This window comes from Triturus cristatus, chromosome 5_1, assembly GCF_964204655.1.
Source record: "Triturus cristatus chromosome 5_1, aTriCri1.1, whole genome shotgun sequence".
Classification (NCBI taxonomy): Eukaryota; Metazoa; Chordata; class Amphibia; order Caudata; family Salamandridae; genus Triturus; species Triturus cristatus.
Genome location: NC_140587.1, coordinates 658,171,387 through 658,194,296, shown reverse-complemented (window position 1 = coordinate 658,194,296; position 22,910 = coordinate 658,171,387). Strand labels below are relative to the sequence as shown.

Sequence of the window (22,910 nt, the reverse complement as noted above, 5' to 3'; positions counted from 1 at the left end):
AATAAATGAGAAATGACTTATCAGACACCAGGTGGAAAGTATGAAATGTGAAAATGCACTTATCCGCCAGCCATGGGTAAACTCTTCTGGCACTCAGCTGTCCCGCATGCTGCAAAAATATTTCCTTGTTTTCTAATAGACTGGGACAGGGTCGGAATGGGACAGAAAATAGGAACCAAAATGAAAGTGGCCCCCATCAGCATATCGGACAACGGAAAAAAATTGTGTCCCACTTTCTGCAAATTGGGGCAGTTGTGAACTTGTAAAGACAAGCTGTACAGCTGTGCTTTTGCAAGGTATGGGAAGCTCCATGCATTTGTGCTTTCTGCCAGGGGCGTAGCTTTGTGGGGAGGGTAGTTTGGGGTGTTACGTCCCCCTAATACATATGTTCGGTAGTAAATAGTTGGGAACAGGTGCTTTCAATCGGGTATGGTGAGGTGTCTGCTGGATTCACTTGGGATTTAATATTCACACACACACACACACACACTAAAATACACACACACAACCTCTCTCCTCTCTGTTTTGAAGTTCTTAATTTTTTTGGGTTATTTTCCAAAATATTTTGTTTTAAATACAGCAACAATCCTCACTGCTCTCCCATTCCACTGCCCCTTAACCCCTTCGCCGCGGCAGGAATTCCGCCGCGGCGCTGGGGGGGTTTGGGGGCAGTTGCGGGTCCGCTGTGCTCGTGACGGAACCACTCCGTCACGAGCCACGGTTGAGCTGTGCTCATGACGGAGTGGATCCGTCACGTCTCCACCCACTGCGCTAATCGCCCGCACAGGTGGGGAATTAGCGCCGCGTGGGCGGAGCGGCCGCCAACGGCCGCAGCATGACGGAACCACTCCGTCATGAGCACAGCGCAACCGTGGCTCATGACGGAGTGGTTCCGTCATGAGCGGGGAAGGGGTTAAAGCCCCCCTGGTGTTCTGCTTCCCAGATAATGTATGTCAACTAGATATAAAGAAACCAAAAGGAATCCACCTTGGATAAAGCAAAACGAAGATATCCTTCCAAAGTATTTTATCACTATTTGTGAATAGTGTGTCCCTACTGATGTATAGGGGAGCACAATGTTTTGTTAAAATAACCCTCACCCACCAAAAGGACCCTTGGTGGCATGCTTCATCATCGGGTTCTTCCCGCCCCGCTGCGGGACGGGCGTGCTATGGCCAACGAAGACGCGGGAGCACTTAGTAGTGAATATACTGTGTGTAATGCAGGAGTGAGAGTGGAATGGTCAAACATGTAGATGGTGGAGTACGTTAAATACCTGGCTATGTGGAAAAATGAATTTTAATGTTCCTTCTAGCTGGTATTATTAAAAATGGGGAGTGGAGGTACTGTGCTACAGTGAGCTACCACCTCCTTAGTCGACATGATTCGAAGCCATCCCCTTGGCTTCTCATCAGGCCCATAGAAGATCCCTATACCCCTCTTATGAAAAAACAATGTGGTCTGTTACTGAATCAAGCATATAAAAATGACATGCACTTAATACTATACCCTGATAGGTATGGTTCCTTTAAGTCTGGAAGCATAAAAAACATCATTATATTACAATACTAGAGAAAAATCTCTGGATCACAACACCCCTTTAGTGGAAATCTGTAAGAGAAGTGATATATTTTTCTCTATATACACTGTAATTATTATATTAAGTGGGTGCCGTGCTGCCCATGAAGAACAAACAAAACAATACCAGACGTCACAACACAGAACATAAAACATAAAGCACACACTCTATTGCGATCAAGTGTAGTATTGATCCGTCTCCTAGAAAATTGGGAGATGTCATCATGTTCATATATTTGTGGCGTGATGTATCATGATGCCTCTACAAATAATAAATAACAGAATTTAACGTACACTTTTAATACCATGCTATAGCCCCATGATCTTTTTCACGGGAGGGGAGGAGCGCCTGTAGTCACACACTGTTGAAAATGAGAGGTAGTTAATGTAAAAACCAGGATGTCTGCCTGATTTGCATAAAAAGCTAGGAAAATGCTTGTTGTCTCAGGGGAGAACAAACGGTTGTGCCGTATTCACTTCGTCAAGGCCGCTCACTCGCTCTAGATACTGCCTCCGCGTGGCTCCTTTGAACGAGGAGTCGGTTTTGGGAACCCGGTTAAGTATGGTAAACTTCCGCATTTGCGAGCGTAAAGTGTTTCAGAGAAAAAGAGTAGAATGGCAAACTTCCCAAAATGGCCACCTCTGCCGGCACTATGTTGACATTAAAAAAGATCCACTACCGTCCGAACTCTGTCCGTGCACTCTTTCTAAGACATAACGGAGAGAAAGCCAAAAGGAAAGGTGCAGAGGTCAATGGTATGTACAGCTAACTAGAATTCTGATTCTTCTTTCGTAAAGCCGATTAGGTTGTTTGTGTGAATGGCTGTTATGCTGCTCTCAAACAAATAAGGGGAAAGGGGGGGGGCTTAACAATAATAAACTAGCTTAATATTATCGTAGGTCCAGCATACATGCCCATCAATCAGTGTAAACAAGAGGGTATGCAGTTCCTAAAATTAACACAGTGTGTGTTAGAATCACTCCAGGTCCCAGGGTGATGTTGTGAAAATAATAAGATGAATAGGAGTAAAAATTACTCCTTCTGGAAAAGAAGACCCTCACACACCCAACAAGCGGGTGTCTTGCTTCATCACCGGGTCTTTGCTCCTTATCGGGCCGGCGGTGCAATGCCCGATCAGGCACCCAATGGGGCCTTCCTGTCGGAGATCTTTATTTCCAAACGCCGGTGAGTGAGGTGTGTGGGGGGAAAAGGTTAGTTATGATAAATGGTGTAGGTGCAAGTGAAGTGAAAGGTAAGTGTACTAAAACAGGGATAGGTGATCCACTTCAAACAATTTTAATAAAGTATGGTCACCACCCTGATTAAAATCAAATAATCCGCACATCTCTCACCATTAGGTATGTGAGTAAAATGTGCTAAAGGGATAAAAAGGTCGACATGTTTCTTGCCTTGTATTATATTAAATGGCAATTCTTCAGGACCAATAAACAAGCATATACGGCTACCTGCACCTTTTTGGTGGTGGCCACAACCTCTAGGAGGTATCAGTGGTGGACACACGTACAGCACCCTAAAAACGTGTGGTACCGTGAATGACAAGAACACACAACCTGTGGAAGAAACAAAAAGTTAAAACCATTGTCATAATAAACAATCCGAGGCATCAGGTTCACTTGAGACAATAGGTGATGTCAGACATAAAACCGTGGCATGCGTCGATTGTGAGCAAATATTTGTAGGACTTTATCAAGGCTGTCAGCATTTAATTAATTATATGCCACCTCAAAGACCAACCCCAGCGAGGTTGCATCGATTTATCGAGAGCAGTATTGCATAAACTCACCCTCTTAGGCTGTGGAGAATATGAGGCCAGGGTAGGAAGGCACTAAATTTTAGTGTCCTAAAGGGAGGAGAGTAGATAAAAAACAAACAGATACGTAAGGTAAATATACATCAAGTACACCCAATGTGAGTTGTAGAGACCTGTGTGGCTGGGCGCCTCATGGTATAGTAGGGCATGCAAGAATTCGATCTATAACCCAGTCACACAAGGGCAAAAGTTGGCTTAAATGGTAAAAAACCGCATAATCAAGGAAGTAAGTATGCGTGTATCTGTAATGATATAGTACTAATCAAAAAATGATTGTATAAACCAGTCATCCTGCACGTCAGCGCATGTACATGGCAAGTAAAAATGTATGCGATCTGATCTCAACGTAGGTCAGTGAGGCATTAAGATAACAACCATACCTAGCGCAGTGAACTTGCGTGTCCGACCAGTCTCTCCTGGTCATTACTCTGCCAAAAAAGACTTGGAAATGTGTACTCTAACTCATGAATGGACAAAACAACTAAAAGTACTCACGATTTCGTTAAGGAAAAGTTACCGTGTACCTAAGACCCCGCCAGCCGCTTAAGTCTGGTGATTGTACGCTCGACTCGCTCCAAGTAATGAGAGCGGGTCGGCGTGCAGCGCGAGTGCGTGTAGGGCGGTCGCATCCGGTAGAGGCGTGGCCACGTCTCAACCACTAGGCCGCTAACCATGGAGTGTGTCAGGCGGAAGGGGATGCATCGAGGTTGCTATGGGAACTCGTGCGTGAAGGGGAGATCCCTGTAGCTCGAGTGCGTGTGAAGCGGTCGCAACCATTGGAGGCGTGGTCACGTGTCACCCACTAGGTCGCTCCCCTCAGTGTGTGTCAATCAAAAGGGAATGCAAAGTGGTTGCTATAGAAACTCGTATACGAAGGGAACTATCGCACGAGTAAGGATCGATTACCGGAAAAACACAATCCATTCGCACATGGCTCAATCTAAGGCACCCCTGATTACATAAATAGGTCCACGAAAGCTCTAATGGACTGCAGATCTCGGTTGGTATCAAACAAGAGGTGGTACAAATACAAGCATTAAGGAGGTTCGTACGCAGGGAGGTCAACCCTGTTGCTCACGTAAAGCTAGAGAACCAGCAGTATGGTAATTTTAGCGGCAGACGGCTCAATGGGGAAATCCCATGGTGCAACAAATGACAACAATATTGCTACCATGAGCCAGCAGTTGTTGAGAGGGGCGCTAAAACAACCTCAACAAGTATGCCTATTAATGAGGGGTTAGGCTCATAGAATATAGAAAGTCAGGGAGATAGTGGCCTAAATCAAGTAAGCATGCTCCACGGAATAGCCTCGTTAAGACCAGTTACATCAGCAGCCAATCTTAGGACCCAACGTTGTTCGAGTCTAAAGAGGGCTTTTTTTGACATATGGGGGTGGGATTCTAAAACCACCCATTGAAATGAGGTGGGAGCATGTCGTTCCAAGTTGTAATGAGTCGTCATTTTGGTGTTTGTCTTAGCGCATCTGAAACTACTTTTATGTTCCAGCATGCGAGTCTTAACTGCACGCGTAGTCATGCCTATATACGGTAAGCCACATGGGCAAATCATCATATAAATGCAATTTGTTGAGTTGCAATTGGTATGTCTGTGGATTTTCCAGGTTACGCCATTAGTGAGTGTCAACTCTTTACTAGTGCGTGTCTGTGGACACATAGAGCACGACCCGCAGGGGTAATGACCCTTAACTGGAGGTAAATCCCACAGCATTCTTTGAGACCCAAGGGCTGATTTCCTGGGTCTAGTATGTATTAGTAGGTCCTTCAGATTACTAGTGCGCTTGAATGCGAACCTGGGGGTTTCCAAATCTAGATCTCCAGTGTTGAGAATACCCCAGTGTTTTTTGATGATCGCCTTAATCCTATTAGAGTCAGGGGTGAAGGTGGTAACACAGGTTAAGGATTGATCAGGTTCCTTAATGTTGACGTCTAACAGACTCTCTCTATTGTTGTTTCTTGCTCGTTTGCGAGCACGTGACACGACCTGTGTGGGATAGTCTCGCTTGATCAAATCATTCATAAGAGTGGAAGACTCTTTCTGATAGTCTGCCACAGAACTGAAGTTCCTTCTGATACGCAGAAACTGTCCAAAAGGCAGATTTTCCCTCAACGACTTTGGATGGTAACTGCTGAATAAGAGGAGACTATTCCTATCTGTAGGTTTACGATACAGACTCGTAGAGATCTTGTCTCCTTCAAGTCGGATGAGTAAATCCAAGAAGGGAACTTCTGTGTCAGAAATGGTATGGGTAAATCTCAAATAGGGATTTAATGTATTAATCCAATTGTATCAGATATAGGGTCAATTCTGGAACCACTCTCACAGTTTGTTGACCACTTTATCCAGCCCTTGGTCAGAGCCACTCCCTCGTACATTCAAGATACCTCTGATATTCTCCGACTCCTGGAAGGGTTTCAATACCCACAGGAGATAGACCTCTTGCTGACATTGGATGTTGAGGCGTTATATACTAATATACCCCAACAAGCCACCCTCCAAGTTATCGAGGATGCACTGAGTAGCAGTGAGCGTATTTCCACTACACCTGTACCATTCATAATGGAATGCGCGAGCCTTGCTTTGACTCAAAACTTCTTTGAGTACAACACACAATTGTACCATCAAACCCAGGGTACTTCCATGGGTAGTACATTCGCGCCGAGTCTAGCATGTATGTACATCTCAGCCTTTGAAACCAGGACAATCCATCATCCTACCAACCCTTACTCGGCGAATGTACTGCTCTGGAAAAGGTTTATTGACGACATCCTGATCCTGTGGAAAGGAGATTACACGAAATGTACAGAATTCTGTACTTGGATTAATACATTAAATCCCTATTTGAGATTTACCCATACCATTTCTGACACAGAAGTTCCCTTCTTGGATTTACTCATCCGACTTGAAGGAGACAAGATCTCTACGAGTCTGTATCGTAAACCTACAGATAGGAATAGTCTCCTCTTATTCAGCAGTTACCATCCAAAGTCGTTGAGGGAAAATCTGCCTTTTGGACAGTTTCTGCGTATCAGAAGGAACTGCAGCTCTGTGGCAGACTATCAGAAAGAGTCTTCCACTCTTATGAATGATTTGATCAAGCGAGACTATCCCACACAGGTCGTGTCACGTGCTCGCAAACGAGCAAGAAACAACAATAGAGAGAGTCTGTTAGACGTCAACATTAAGGAACCTGATCAATCCTTAACCTGTGTTACCACCTTCACCCCTGACTCTAATAGGATTAAGGCGATCATCAAAAAACACTGGGGTATTCTCAACACTGGAGATCTAGATTTGGAAACCCCCAGGTTCGCATTCAAGCGCACTAGTAATCTGAAGGACCTACTAATACATACTAGACCCAGGAAATCAGCCCTTGGGTCTCAAAGAATGCTGTGGGATTTACCTCCAGTTAAGGGTCATTACCCCTGCGGGTCGTGCTCTGTGTCCACAGACACGCACTAGTAAAGAGTTGACACTCACTAATGGCGTAACCTGGAAAATCCACAGACATACCAATTGCAACTCAACAAATTGCATTTATATGATGATTTGCCCATGTGGCTTACCGTATATAGGCATGACTACGCGTGCAGTTAAGACTCGCATGCTGGAACATAAAAGTAGTTTCAGATGCGCTAAGACAAACACCAAAATGACGACTCATTACAACTTGGAACGACATGCTCCCACCTCATTTCAATGGGTGGTTTTAGAATCCCACCCCCATATGTCAAAAAAAGCCCTCTTTAGACTCGAACAACGTTGGGTCCTAAGATTGGCTGCTGATGTAACTGGTCTTAACGAGGATATTCCGTGGAGCATGCTTACTTGATTTAGGCCACTATCTCCCTGACTTTCTATATTCTATGAGCCTAACCCCTCATTAATAGGCATACTTGTTGAGGTTGTTTTAGCGCCCCTCTCAACAACTGCTGGCTCATGGTAGCAATATTGTTGTCATTTGTTGCACCATGGGATTTCCCCATTGAGCCGTCTGCCGCTAAGATTACCATACTGCTGGTTCTCTAGCTTTACGTGAGCAACAGGGTTGACCTCCCTGCGTACGAACCTCCTTAATGCTTGTATTTGTACCACCTCTTGTTTGATACCAACCGAGATCTGCAGTCCATTAGAGCTTTCGTGGACCTATTTATGTAATCAGGGGTGCCTTAGATTGAGCCATGTGCGAATGGATTGTTTTTCCGGTAATCGATCCTTACTCGTGCGATAGTTCCCTTCGTATACGAGTTTCTATAGCAACCACTTTGCATTCCCTTTTGATTGACACACACTGAGGGGAGCGACCTAGTGGGTGACACGTGACCACGCCTCCAATGGTTGCGACCGCTTCGCACGCACTCGAGCGACAGGGATCTCCCCTTCGCGCACGAGTTCCCATAGCAACCTCGATGCATCCCCTTCCGCCTGACACACTCCATGGTTAGCGGCCTAGTGGTTGAGACGTGGCCACGCCTCTACCGGATGCGACCGCCCTACACGCACTCGCGCTGCACGCCGACCCGCTCTCATTACTTGGAGCGAGTCGAGCGTACAATCACCAGACTTGAGCGGCTGGCGGGGTCTTAGGTACACGGTAACTTTTCCGCAACGAAATCGTGAGTACTTTTAGTTGTTTTGTCCATTCATGAGTTAGAGTACACATTTCCAAGTCTTTTTTGGCAGAGTAATGACCAGGAGAGACTGGTCGGACACGCAAGTTCACTGCGCTCGGTATGGTTGTTATTTTAATGCCTCACTGACCTACGTTGAGATCAGATCGCATACATTTTTACTTGCCATGTACATGCGCTGACGTGCAGGATGACTGGTTTATACAATCATTTTTTGATTAGTACTATATCATTACAGATACACGCATACTTACTTCCTTGATTATGCGTTTTTTTACCATTTAAGCCAACTTTTGCCCTTGTGTGACTGGGTTATAGATCGAATTCTTGCATGCCCTACTATACCATGAGGCGCCCAGCCACCCAGGTCTCTACAACTCACATTGGGTGTACTTGATGTATATTTACCTTACATATCTGTTGTTTGTTTTTTATCTACTCTCCTCCCTTTAGGACACTAAAATTTAGTGCCTTCCTACCCTGGCCTCATATTCTCCACAGCCTAAGAGGGTGAGTTTATGCAATACTGCTCTCGATAAATCGATGCAACCTCGCTGGGGTTGGTCTTTGAGGTGGCATATAATTAATTAAATGCTGACAGCCTTGATAAAGTCCTACAAATATTTGCTCACAATCGACGCATGCCACGGTTTTATGTCTGACAACACCTATTGTCTCAAGTGAACCTGATGCCTCGGATTGTTTATTATGACAATGGTTTTAACTTTTTGTTTCTTCCACAGGTTGTGTGTTCTTGTCATTCACGGTACCACACGTTTTTAGGGTGCTGTACGTGTGTCCACCACTGATACCTCCTAGAGGTTGTGGCCACCACCAAAAAGGTGCAGGTAGCCGTATATGCTTGTTTATTGGTCCTGAAGAATTGCCATTTAATATAATACAAGGCAAGAAACATGTCGACCTTTTTATCCCTTTAGCACATTTTACTCACATACCTAATGGTGAGAGATGTGCGGATTATTTGTTTTTTTTTTTTTTTTTTTTTTTTGAAACCGTTTATTACAGAATCCAAAAGATATACAAAGATGGGCCTACAACCTTCAGGCCGGCCGCTAGCAGACAGAAAAGCATATAATAGAAACAGTAGAACACACGCTGCGGCAGAAAAGAGATCACAGGAGTTGAAAGAAGCGTTGGCAGCCACACCATCCGGACCCCACACAACGGTTTCATTTTTATATAAATAACGAAGAAAACAAGTCCACAAGGCAACCCACAATCGGAAACAATAGCATGTGCTCCCCTGGGGGGGACCCTACCGGTCCACAGGAATATCAAGGGGGGGGATAGGTCGGGACGGAGACAAAGTGAACTCAAGCCCAGAACCAGGAAGACAAGCAGGCTAAGGAGACGGGGCCGGTGACGGATCAGGCATCAGCGGCGGGGTACAGATTCCCCCACGGTAGGCGTTCCAGGGGCCCCACACTTTCACCCATTTCCCAGGCTTACCTCTCGCAACATACACCACCTTTTCCCGAAACATACACCAATCCATGTTGTCCTTCCACGCCGAGACAGTCGGTGACCTCTGGGAACCCCACAATTGCGCAATATCACGCTTGGCCACTATATATCCCAGAGTCACCCACCACGTCTGCGGCACTGAGTAGTCGGTTGGCTCCCACACATTCAGGAGACATCTCCTCGCCTCGGGCGGCAGCGGCACATGCGTAACTGCCTGCAAGACCTCGTGCACACCACGCCAGAATCGCGCCACCTCCGGGCATTCCCACAATATATGGAGAAAGGTCCCCAAAGAACCACACCCACGCTTACACAACCCGTCCACAGCATAGCCCATACGCATCAGACTCGGTCCCGTAACATAGACCCTATGGAGTATCTTGAGCTGGACGAAGCGAAGGCGAGCCGGTATGGCCACCTCTTTCGGGGAGGCCACCGCAGACACCCAGTCCTCGTCATCCAGCTCCAATCCATCAGCCCCCCACGCCTCACGAAGGCCAGTCATCAGTCCCGAGCGATCATTGATGAGTTTTTTGTAAATTAATGAAATCGTGGCGTCCGGTACATGCCCATCTAGCACTCTATCCTCCAGAGGGGAGTACTCCGGGATGGAGGCAACGTCCGGGAATACGGAGCACAACGCATGACGGATCTGCATATATCGAAAGTACTCCCTGTCCTGCAACTGGAATTCCGTCTGCAGCACATCGAACGTTTTGAATCCCCCCCTCGTCCAGAGATCGCTCACCCTGCTGATGCCTATCATGTCCCACTTCTCAAAGCCTTTCGAGGTCCACAAGCAGCCCAGTCGCTCAGATGCATACAGTGGCGTCGCCCGGGTCAACCGATCCTTCCACCCCATAGCCAAGTTAGCCGCGTGCCACACTCGCACCATGACCCGCGTGGGGCCCGTCAGACGTGCGTCGAGCGAGCTAGAATAAAGCGCCCGATTATAGTCGCCGCCCGGCAGTAACATTTTATCCATCTCAAAGGCCGGGTTTAGAGCGGGCCCATAAAGGCCGTGATTTATCGCAGCCAGCTGGGAGGCCCAGTAATATCGCTTGATGTCTGGGAGGGCAACCCCCCCGTCGTACCACGGGAGCGTCAGCTTCGCCAGGGCGATACGCGGTCTACCCTCCCAGAACAGGCGGCGCTGCAAACTCTCCACCTCGCGAAAGTAGCGCGCCGGGACAACGTACATTGTGTTCTGTAAGGCGTACAGGAAACGTGGCAGCGACATCATCTTAAACAATGCCGCCCGGCCAAGCGGCGAGAGCGGCAAGCGCCTCCAACGCGCGACATCGTCCTTCAGGCGCTGGAGGGGGGGAAGCAAGTTCTGTTTATACCGGGCCTCCGCGTCCAGGGTAATGAAGATACCCAGGTACCTAAATCCCCGCGGGGCAATCTGGATAGGACAACCCCGCGGAAGGATAGGAGCCTCCCCAGAGAGGACATACACACAAGATTTTGCCCAATTGATGACTAGGCCGGAGTTGAGGCCAAATGAGTGCAATACATCAACCAGCACTATCAGCGATTTACGCGGGGAAGCCAGGTACAAAAAAATATCATCAGCGTAAAGAGATACGCGGTCCTCATACTCGGGGGTCCATCGGAGACCACGGATAGAAGGATGCCACCGCAGCCACTCCGCCAGGGGCTCCAAGGCAAGCGCGAAGAGGAGCGGCGATAACGGGCAGCCCTGCCGCGTGCCCCTGCCCAGCTCAAACGGAGCCGACACTCTACCGTTTACAGCCACCTGCGCCAGCGGTCCGGAATACAACAATTTCACCCAACCGAAACTTCGCCAGCGTCGCCCAAATATATGGCCACTCAAGTGTGTCAAACGCCATAGTGGCGTCCAGGGACGCCAAAATGGCCGGCTCCCGTATGAACGGGACACGCTCGAGCACCCCATGCAAGCGCCGCAGGTTGAGCGCAGTGTTGCGATGAGGGATAAAACCGGACTGATCCTGGTGAATCAGATCGCACACCACGCCAACCAGCCGATTGGCCAACACCTTGGCGAGAATTTTGGGTTCCGCATTCAGCAGCGAAATGGGCCTGTAGGACGTGACCCGGTCCCGCGGCCTCCCCTCCTTGTGAATAACCACGATAGTAGCCAGACGCTGGTCTAGCGGGAGGGAACCCGCCGAACGGGCCGCGAGGAACATAGCACGGAGATGCGGCGCTAGCGTATCCGGTCGCAGCTTGTACAATTCGATAGGAAGACCATTAGGACCCATGGCCTTGCCGGAAGCGACCGAACGTATGGCGAGGGCAATTTCCTCAGATTTTGGGGCGGCGTCCAACGACACCCTGTCCTCCTCCAAAAGGGAAGGCAGCGCGATATCCCTGAGCAGGGCATGGGAATCATCTTCCGATCGGGAGGACACTGGTGAATACACCCCACGGAAATATTCTGCAAAGCAATCAACAATTTCAACAATTTCTTCCGGTTCAGTGACACACACACCATCCAGTCTCTCAATCGACGGGACAACTCGACTCGCTCTCTCCTTTTTATCCAGCCACGCAATCAGTCCCCCCTGCTGCTCTCTACTGAGGCCCCTGGCCGCCTCCGTGACGAGGGCCTTATAGGCCGCCTGCTTGAGTCGGAGAACATGTAGTTTGTCATCCGTCACCCCACATTCCAGGTCACCCTCCAACTCGGTTATCTCAGTTTCAACACGGGTCACCTCCTCCCGCTCGCGCTTCCGGGAATGGGAAATAAGGGACAGGGCCTCCCCCCGGAGTACCGTCTTGAAAGCCTCCCACAGGGAGACCGCCGATGACACTGACCCCACATTATCGTCAAAATATCGCTTAAGGGATTTAACCAACTCTGCGCGAATGGTGGGGTCACGCAGGTACCAGGGATTAATCGGGACCACCCTACCCTCCCCCCTCGGGAGAATGTCGAAGTGCGACAGGAGCGGGGAGTGGTCTGAAATACCTCGCGCCAAATGGCGCACCTCCCCAATCCTCCCCGCATGCGCCGCCGGCACCAGGACATAATCTAGCCTTGAGAGACTGCCATGGGCCCCGGAATGAAAGGAATACTGTTTCTGCGTAGGGTGTTTCAAACGCCAACAATCCACCAACCCCAAAGTATCCAAGAGGCCAGATAACCACGCTTGGGCACGGGGGAGATCCCTAGGGGGGTGACGGTCCTCAGTTCCAGAAACCACCGCGTTGAAATCCCCCCCAACCACTAGAATCCCCTCCGGAAGGCCAAGGAGGAGGCGCCCCAGATCCGCAAAAGTAGTCGTTTGCAACCCTGGCGGGACATAGACAGAAACAAAAACAATCACTCTGCCCTCCATTCTACCCACCAGAACCGTATAACGTCCCCTGTCATCATGGAGCACCTCATCAACTTCCAATGGGAGCGAGGTTTTAGCCATGATGCCCACACCCCTGGAACCAGACGTGAAGCCCGAATGGGCCAGAAGGCGGTAGCCCCGTCGATTCATAGCACGAAAGGAGTTGCCAATGAGGTGCGTCTCCTGTAGAAAAACTATATCGGGTGAAATTAGTTTCAGAAACTGCAGGACCACACCCCGTTTTATCCTGTCCCCCAGTCCATTAACATTCCAGGACAAAAGACTCAGTCCCCTACCCCCCATCATAGCCGAAAGCGATCAATCGTCCCCCCGAGAGCACTTTAGGAATAGCACAACAATACTTTTGCCTTGTGGTACAAATGAACAATACCCCACCCCAACCCAACCGCCCCAACAAAACTCCCCCCTCCCTGCACCCCTGCATGAGCCCAGACAGCCCCCCCAACTTGCAGTGTGCCTGTCGCCCCTATATAAGTGGAACTAGCTAGACCCCCTAGAGGAGGAAAGAGTACCCCCTCAAGACCCCGCACAGCCTCCAAATGAGGGGAGACAAATACAACAAACAAAAGACCCTAAACTTGGCCGAAAGTGGCCGCGTCATCCGGAGTGAGCCCCGGCATCAGTACCTCAGACCCGGTCCGGTGGGCAATCTCCTCCCGCAGCCCCCCCCCCCCGCCATCCCGATCATGACCCCCAGACAAAGTGTCCAGCCAGTCCCCGGCCATTGCAGGACGGTCAAAAAAGTGAGTGCGACCATCCACCTCCACCCGCAGCCTGGCCGGGAAGAGCATAGCGTATTTTAAGTTCATGCCTCGAAGCCGCCGCTTGACGCCCAGGAAACTCAGTCTCTGCTTCTGGACCGCTTGGGTGAAGTCAGGATAAAAGTTCACCTCCATGTTCTCCAGCTTAATCGGCCCTTGCAGTCTGGAAGCTTGCAAAATCGCATCCCTGTCCCGAAAGTTAAAGATACGGGCAATAAGAGGCCGCGGAGGGGCTCCAACCTTCGGTCTGCCCCCGGGAACTCTATGGGCCCTCTCCACGGCAAAGAATTTACTCAGCCCTCGAGGCTGGAGATGGGTAGTGATCAGGTCCTCCACGAAAAGATCTGCCGCCGACTCCTCCCGTCCCTCGGGCACTCCGATGATGCGGATATTATTCCTCCGGGCCCGGCTCTTGGAGTCCTCCAGGCGGCGATCCATGAGCGCACTCGCCCGACGGAGCCGGTGCACCTCCGTTTGAAGGGCCGCCACCTCAGTCGTGAGGCCCGACGCGGTGTGGGCCAAAGAGTCGACCCGGTCGTTAGTCTTAGAGAGATCAGCTCTCACAAGGTTGACATCAATGAGGACCGCGTCGATTTTGTGCGCTAAAGTGTCGAACTGCTGGCCCACCGTGGCCTTCATCTCAGCAATGGCGCTCATGACGTCTTGCAAAGACAGATCCGTGGGCAAGTCCGGGGGGCACTCGGAGGACTTGTGCGATCCGCCGGGAGACCCCTTCTGGAGGGTGTAGCGGTCCATGATGTTGGCCTGATGTGCGGCGCCACGCCGGGTTGACTTGGCCTTCAGCCGATCCCCATCCTGCTTCGTGGCCATCGTCGCGGGTCTCACACCCGCACCAGTCACGCAGTGAAGAGCAAGCAATCAAGGCCACGAGCTCCGGGGGGCCACCCCAGGACGGCAGAACGGGCCACAGCAGGCAGGCAGGCAGGCAGGGTCTCCCAGCGAGGCCACCCCAACACAAAGAGCGCCGTGATCCCACTTGCGAAAACGGCAAGGGGGCGCGAAAGTGAAAGTGTGGGGTACGCGACTCGCCAGGCCCAGCCCGCCGTTGTTGTTCACTTTGCCACTGGGTCGCCCCCAAACGCGAATCCGGGGTCAGGAGAGAAGTAGGCCGCAAACTTCAATCGGTGCTCACTCCGGCACCCGAGGTCCGATTCGAAAACGGGAAACGGGTACCACCTCGGCTCAGGCTCACCGACACAGTCCCCTCAACCGATGCAGGATGAAGACAGGATAAACGTAGGAGGTTGCAGAGGTCCTCGGGAGCCTCGCACCTACGCGGCCATCTTGGTTGCGCGCTAGGCTCCTCCTCGGATTATTTGATTTTAATCAGGGTGGTGACCATACTTTATTAAAATTGTTTGAAGTGGATCACCTATCCCTGTTTTAGTACACTTACCTTTCACTTCACTTGCACCTACACCATTTATCATAACTAACCTTTTCCCCCCACACACCTCACTCACCGGCGTTTGGAAATAAAGATCTCCGACAGGAAGGCCCCATTGGGTGCCTGATCGGGCATTGCACCGCCGGCCCGATAAGGAGCAAAGACCCGGTGATGAAGCAAGACACCCGCTTGTTGGGTGTGTGAGGGTCTTCTTTTCCAGAAGGAGTAATTTTTACTCCTATTCATCTTATTGTTTTCACAACATCACCCTGGGACCTGGAGTGATTCTAACACACACTGCGTTAATTTTAGGAACTGCATACCCTCTTGTTTACACTGTTATGCTGCTCTCTCAGCGATCACGGTCCACTCAGTTGAGTCTGACTAACGAGCGCACAAGGGTTAAGGCCATCATTCATTACCCTGCTGTAGTTATAATAGCCATAGAGTTAATTGGAACCACTTCTGTCCTAACTCAGCCCATTTGTCTTTTATACAACATAACTGAAAATACCACAAGGAATTCACCAGAGAAGGGGTTGCAGAGCTAAAGCCAACATTTCACACCTTGCTACGCCCTGATATAGTTATTATAGAGTTGTTTTTAGAGTTCTTCATATAGATTGCGGTGGTCACGCACCAAAGCCCACTGTGCTAGATTATTCTAAAACCAATCAGGTGGCAAGTGGCCTTGGGTGTGTCTAACGTGGCCCGTGTGTGCTCATCGTGGGTGCACTTATACCTCTCTGACCAGGACTTATTAGGGTTATTTCAGTTATATACTGGGATGATAGGATCTCATTTAAGTTGTCCCCAGGGTATCTCATCATTTAAACCTGCGGTGTGTGTTCCCAGATGGAACACCCGGCATTGTTTTTTTTTCCAAAAAGGATTTCCTCATTGTTCACTTGTTCGATGACTGTCCAGTTTGTCCTTTATGGTATAATTGAACTCAAGATAGTGGGAGGCCATTGTCGTGGTTGCTTTTTTGCATCTCACGTTACTCTTGTGTTCAACTATGTGTGTTTTGACTTGGTGTGTTGTCATCCCAATGTACTCCATTGCACAAGGGCAAGTTATCATGTATACAACATTCTTGCTGTTGCAATTAGTAAAGCGGCGTTGTTTACACCCTGTACCATGACTAAATTTGATGTTTTTACTTTTCTTAGTTAAATGACATATGCTGCAGTTGCCGCAAGGGTAATGACTCTTGACGGGTGGTAACATGGTGTTAGTTACCTCAGTTCGTGAAGTATTGCATGGTCTCGTATGGACAACCATGTCACGTACACTCTTGCCTCTCTTGTGGGAAAACATTGGTTTTGGTAGGTCCAGATGACCGCAGTTCAGTAATCGCCAGTGTTTATTTACAATCTTCATGACTCGGTTGGAGCCCGTGTTGAAGGTGGTAACGCATATAGGTCTTTCCTCTTGTTTCTGTGCTGTCGGTTCCAGCAGTGCATCCCTATTATTGTTTCTTGCCCACTTGAAGGCTTTCGCTACTATCTTTGGTGGATACTTCTGTGTCTCCAACTTCTTTTGTAAGTCCGCCGCTTGTGTTTTGATATCACTAATCTCCGTGCAATTCCTCCTCAGGCGGAGAAATTGTCCATATGGGAGGTTATCGCGCAGGTGACGTGGATGAAAGCTGTCAAAGAGTAGGACGCAATTTTTGGAAGTTGCTTTAAAGTGTGTTGTTGTTTTTAGTGTGCCATCTTCTGGGTAGATATTCAAGTCTAAAAAGACCAGCTCCCTCTTGGAGATGGTGCTGGTGAATTTTGGCAATTTAGCCAGGTCATAAATCTATTGGCATTTGCTTCTTCACCTTCCCATATGACCAGCACGTTATCCATGTACCGTTTCCATTTTTTGATGTGTGTCAGGAAAGGGTTACTAGTATGTAGGATTTTGTGTTTCAAGGTGGTGTACATAAGACCAGCTATACTGGTGGCAAAAGTGCTCCCTGTCAACAAGATATGCCTGCGTGATTGTTGGTAAATTTGAAGATTCCCCCTCCCAATCTTACTGACCAAGCTACGCCCCTGCTTGCTGCAGACATTCTTTGTGATAACATCAAGGAAATGAACTGTAAACTCCGACCCACTAGACTATAAAACAGGCCCGTAAACACACACTCAGACCAGCCTTCTGGCATGGCCGGATTCTAGGCATGGGCGGTGAACTCTGCTTCGTTCACGGAGTTTGAGGAGTTTTTTGCACTCTGCAGAGCTTGCAGATTGCAGAAAACACCGCTCCGTGGAGTGCATCAGAGTTTTTTTCTCTGCTCGCAATTGCCAACGGTAAGTTGATGATTGCGAGCTGCCGCTCGGGTAGAATTTCTACTCACACGGCAGAAAGATCATCGCGAACAGCAGTTCGCACTGCACTCCGCCACTTGCTTAACTCTGCAAAGTTTTTTGTCACTTCGGGGAGTTCCGCATAGCGAAACTCTGTGAATTACGCCCATGCCTGCTGGATAACCCCATAGACGTGTCTGGACTGTGATCCCGACTTGAAGAGAGCAGTTACAACTGTGTGTGTGTGCGCGCGCGTGCCTGGAATAGCACACAGTCCTCTTTTCCAGTGCTTTTCTTCCTTTATAAGTATCATTGCATAGCAAACATTTAGTCTGTCAGCCATTGATTCATTGTAACACAGGACTGCGTGAAGCTTAAACGTGTCTCTCGAAGAACTTGTCTTCACTATTAACGTTTACAAGACCTTGCTCTGCTGCGAGTGACAAAGCTTGTGATTTATTCCTGAAAATCTCTTGTAATTGTCCCATAGTGAGGATCTTACTTCGGGAGTAATAATGCATCTTCTTCTTCCTGGGCAAGCTTGTCTATCTATAACACTGTTGTACTGAAAGCATGTTCCTCACTGATTGAGCTGAGAGCAGTATTTGGTACCTCTGCTTTTGTAACCTGTTTCCTCATTGATTGAAGGTTACAAATGTAGTCACAGGCTGTCGAGGTTGCCCTTCCATATCCTCCTCCTCCTCCAAAGCTATTGGAGTCACGAAGTGGGTAGCGCGGCTAATTTCAGTAAAAGAGTTGAGTGGGGAGGGAGGTGGGGACTGTCATAGACCCATGTCCATAGTGCTCCATTACATCTTTAGGAAAATGTAGTGTAAGCCAGCGCTCATTTGCCTAAACCAGCAAACTAGCATGTGGCACTTCTTTTCCAGTCGAGCTTTACAAAACGGAAAAAACAAATTTGTGTTTCTGTAATAGATTTTTTTTCTACAATTACTGCTCCTTGTTTTAGCTAAATAGTGAACTCTTCACAGTCGGAAGAGTATATAGAACCACGTGTTGTGTTCTAGAAACGTGTTTAAAAAAATAAAAAATCCTATTGACTAAAAAAACATTACCTTTAAGATCATAATCCTCATTGAATCAAAAGAATGTTTGTGTGGTGAGTGCTACTGTCTTTGTTACTGATAGATATTACCACATTGCTTCTTTCAAAACATTGACCCAGAATTCAATTGAATGGATAAATACTACAGTTATGACTTGTTTTCTAATAAAAACATTTTTCTTACTTAATAGGAAATGGCAGACATCAAGCAGTTTGTTGACAAACTACTACCTCCTATCAGTTGAGATCACTCAGAAACCCTTCGGTACAAGTACACCAGCATTGACGACTGGAGTTGACAGATCTTTTCCAATTTCTACTGCTGAAACATTCTTTTCGAACTTTTGTTACATCTGTGTCACTGATGAATATCAGTAAAAAAAGGACTCAATTTTGCACTCTTGAAGGAAGTGATCTTTTCAAGTTTTTAATCAAATAATGTTCGAATATTGACCGCTGATTTGCATTCAATGATGCATACCTTCAGTGAAAACAGGAATTTTGATTTTTTATAGTATTTTATATGTGAATATAGTTAATTAAATTTATCCTTAGACTGAATAGAGGTTGACACGTGTTTTTTTTAAAGTTCTACACTGGTATTTATTAATATAATGCTTTCTCCATTTTTAAGTTTTGAACTGCAGTCATCATCCTTATTTCTTGGTCAAATCTGGAAAATAGGTGGATCAATCAATTTTTAATGTCTGCTTTAAAATGCATGATGTTGTTTGTGAAGATTCCTTTAGAGGTGTCTTTGGTCACAGGTAAAAACAACTATTTCAGTAATAGTCTTTTATACGTTATGCACTTATACCCTGGTTTGTTATATCCATCCATCCCAAGGGTGAATGAATCCAGCTAGGAAGTTTGGCCAGCAAGGGAGGGCCTTTTGTTATATATTGGGGATCACATTCGTAAGAAGCAGTGCACTTAACATAAGTTTAAGCAACATTTTTATAATGCTTTGTGACCAGTATTAAAGGATTGTGATAGAGGCAGGTAGATCAGCAACAGCAGTGGCAGAAGTCATGAGTTCAGTTCCCTGATTAAACATGTACAGACCGTAATACAAAGCTGACCTCTTGCTTGCATTGCAACTCTATTTCTATATAAGATACACGGACCACATCAATGCTGCTTTCGTTTTAAGTTTCTTCAAAGGGTAATGTGGTAGGATGTCAGCCTCCCAAGATAGTCAATTTAGCTTGATTTTTATTTTTATAGTTCGGGAATTGGCATATTGAGCATTAAATAGTTACTGCATCCAAAGAGCAAACATTGACACTAAACTATACAGGAATGTGAAACGCACACTGAGTTTATGGGTGTTTCTCATTTTCCAATCAGAGTGTGGGCCTTACTCAGATCTTCAAGTAGAGTGACTGACTTCTGCACACTTCTACTTTATAATATATAAATGAAAGCTTAACATTTTAGTTTGCAAATAATGTTCCCTTTATGTATTTGCATTGGTAGCGGTCCTTATGGAACGAGGTGAGCTTCCTAGATGTTCTCCTATGGAGAGTAGAGACACTCGTATGGAAAATTGTTAATGCCGTTAAATGTAATTAAACCTAGATATTTATTTTGAGGTTTTGAAGGTTTTTTTTTTTTTTATTGAGCATTTTACAATACAGAAAAAATACAAACAACAACCTTGCCAGTTAGCATCATTAGCGTGGAACATACAGCATGCTAGTAGGTGTCATACAAAAGAGGATACATTGCAATCGTCATCTTGTCAATATCGTGATAGGGACCACATACCATTAGACACAATCCAGGAACTCAGAAGACCACCACTCTCAGCTACGGCACCTAGATAGAGCAACCGTGGAAGGAGACACTGACAGCAAACAAGGCCATGCAAGTGTTACAGGTGTCGCCTCCGCGTCTGGATAAGAGAGGAATGCCACGCCCTCCCACCTCCGCCCCCCCGTTAGTATCATTCACTCAAGCCACCAGCCTCTGACTCCCTGTGCTGATGTTCTCGAGCCCAACACACAAACGGATCCCAGATGTCCCTGGGCCTGGATGCAGCCGGCATCAACTCCCAGAACGTGGCGAGCTGCGTGCAACCATACGTTACATCCGCCAGCCAACCCTTCACTGTGGGCAAAAACCTGAGGCCAATAGCTGTCTAGTTTCGGGCAGGACCACGCTATATGTAGGAATGAAGCTGCGGCAGACCCGCAACGCCAACATTCATCCGTCTCTCTAAGTCCCATCATTTTCAGGCTGATGGGGGTTCTGTAAAATCTATGCAGATATTTAAAATGTATTCAACGCAACTTATAGTTCGGCGAGAGCTCGGTAAGCTGCCCGCAGCAGAAGTCCCACTGTTCCTCCGATATCTCAGGTTGGAGCTCCCCGTTCCAATGCAGCAGAGCTTTAGGCGCCTCCACCGGAGCCACGTCTTGCATATGGCGATAGATACGAGTGACCAATTTATGGGGAGATGGGGAGCCCACCACCGCCTCTAAAGCTGGAAAGACTGGCGGCTCGACAGGGAACTCCCTCGATAGTGCCCGGCATGCCGCGCATAGTTGATGGTACAAAAATAATTCGGAAAATGGCACCGTACCCCCCTCCCCCGGCGTTGGGGGAGGCATGAACTTGCCGTTGGGGAAGAGGTCCGCCAGCGTACGAAGACGCAGCTTCTCAACAAGGTGTCCAGCTACCCCATCCGCCACACAGGGCAGCATCGGGTTATGCAACAGAGGGAGCGATGGGGCATATAACAACGGAACCTTCGCCCTCCTACGCAGTTCCTCCCACACCCATTGCAACAACCCAGCTGTATCTACGTCCGCCCCGGGGCGCCGTGCCCTGGCACAGATTGCCACACCCAGTGGAAGGGGCGCCACCACATCTCGCTCCACCGCCACGTGGGGCTGAAAGGGAGTAGGGTGGGCCCAGAAATGCAGGAACTGTGCCTGAGCACAGAGGGCATACAGCTTCATATCCGGGGCACCCAAACCTCCCTGCCGCAAGGGCAGCGTCAGCGTGTCCCACGCCACCCTGGCCTGCCCGCCTGCCCATACCAGCCCCACCAGGCAGGATCGCAAAGTGGCAAAGAAGTGTGACGTAAGCGGCACAGGTATATTGGCAAATAAATAAAGGAATTTGGGCAGCACTATCATTTTTGTTAACGCAATTCGCCCAGACAGGGGCAGGGAAGCCCATAGTTTCACCTTTTCGCTTAGCCACATCATCGCCCTACCAAAGTTGAGATTCCAGATCTCCTGAGTGTTACGGCTAATCCAAATCCCCAAATATTTGACATCCTCTGCTTCCCAACGCAGGGGGTATTCGGAGGACACCTCCGTGGTGCTGTCCGTGAGGGGAAAGATTACCGACTTTGACCAATTTATGGAGATGCCCACGAGGCCCTCAAAGCGGACAAATTCCCGCAAGATGGGATCAAGGTTGTCTGCGGGATTGGTAAGATAAAGGGTCACATCGTCCGCATATAGCTATATTAGAAGGCTTCTAGAGCTGAAACCTATACCTCTTGCCGTCTGATGTTGTCGGATCCTGGCTGCCAGCGGCTCCATAGCTATGGCAAACAGCAGCGGGGAGAGAGGGCAACCCTGCCTAGTCCCTCGCAAAATAGTGAACGGGTCAGACACCAGGCCATTCACCCGCACTCTGGCAGTGGGCAGAGTGTAGAGCAATCGAATTTTCTTAAGCAGCAGCGCGCTGAACCCCATCCTTTCCAATATTCGGAATAAATAGGGCCATTCAAGAGTGTCAAAGGCCTTAGTGGCGTCCAAGAACACCACCGCAGCCCTGACCTCATGGTGTAGATAATGCAGTGCGGCAAATATCGTGCGCAAATTGTGGGAGGTCGCTGTCCCCGGTATAAATCCTGATTGGTCTGGAAGTGCAATTAGCGGCAGCATTGGCTGCACCCGGTTCGTGAGCAGCTTAGCAAGGATCTTCACATCCACATTAATCAGAGATAGGGGCCGATATGAGTTGAGGTCATCAGCGGGTTTATCCGGCTTCACCAATGTGATGATCAGCGCTTCACGCATGGTAGCAGGCAAAACCTCTTTTTCTAAGGCCTCCTCGTACACAGCCAGCAGCCTGGGCAACAGTTCATCCACATACGCCTTATAGAAGGCCGTCGTCAGGCCATCAGGTCCCGGCGCCTTATCAGGCGGCAAGCTCCGGATGACCTGCGCCACATCTCCAGCGTCTATCGGGAGGTCCATATATTCTCTGTGGTTATTATTGAACCACGCCAACGCGATGGAATCCAGGAAGGACGTAAGCCCCTCCGGACACTCATCCTGGGTGTTAGTATATAATCTGGAATAAAACTCGGAGAACGCATCTACAATCTCCCCCTTAGTATGAAGCAGTTCGCCAGTCGTCGTGCGCAGTTCATGAATATATGTCGAGGGGAGGCGGCGGCCTGGTCATATTTGCCAATACCTTCCCCGGCCTCCCACCCTCGCCGTATCGCCGTG

General features: G+C 48.4%; 1 protein-coding gene across 1 annotated transcript in view; it reads left to right on the top strand.

Annotated features, from left to right (window-relative positions):
* Window positions 1-18,990, top strand: part of LYPLA1 (lysophospholipase 1) — a 305,618-nt gene extending 286,628 nt beyond the window's left edge. The window contains exon 9 of the mRNA XM_085605626.1: window positions 18,621-18,990. Coding sequence (XP_085461752.1) covers window positions 18,621-18,674 — 54 coding nt within the window. The 3' untranslated portion in view covers window positions 18,675-18,990. The remainder of the gene's footprint in view (window positions 1-18,620) is intronic.
* Window positions 18,991-22,910: the final 3,920 nt, after the last annotated feature.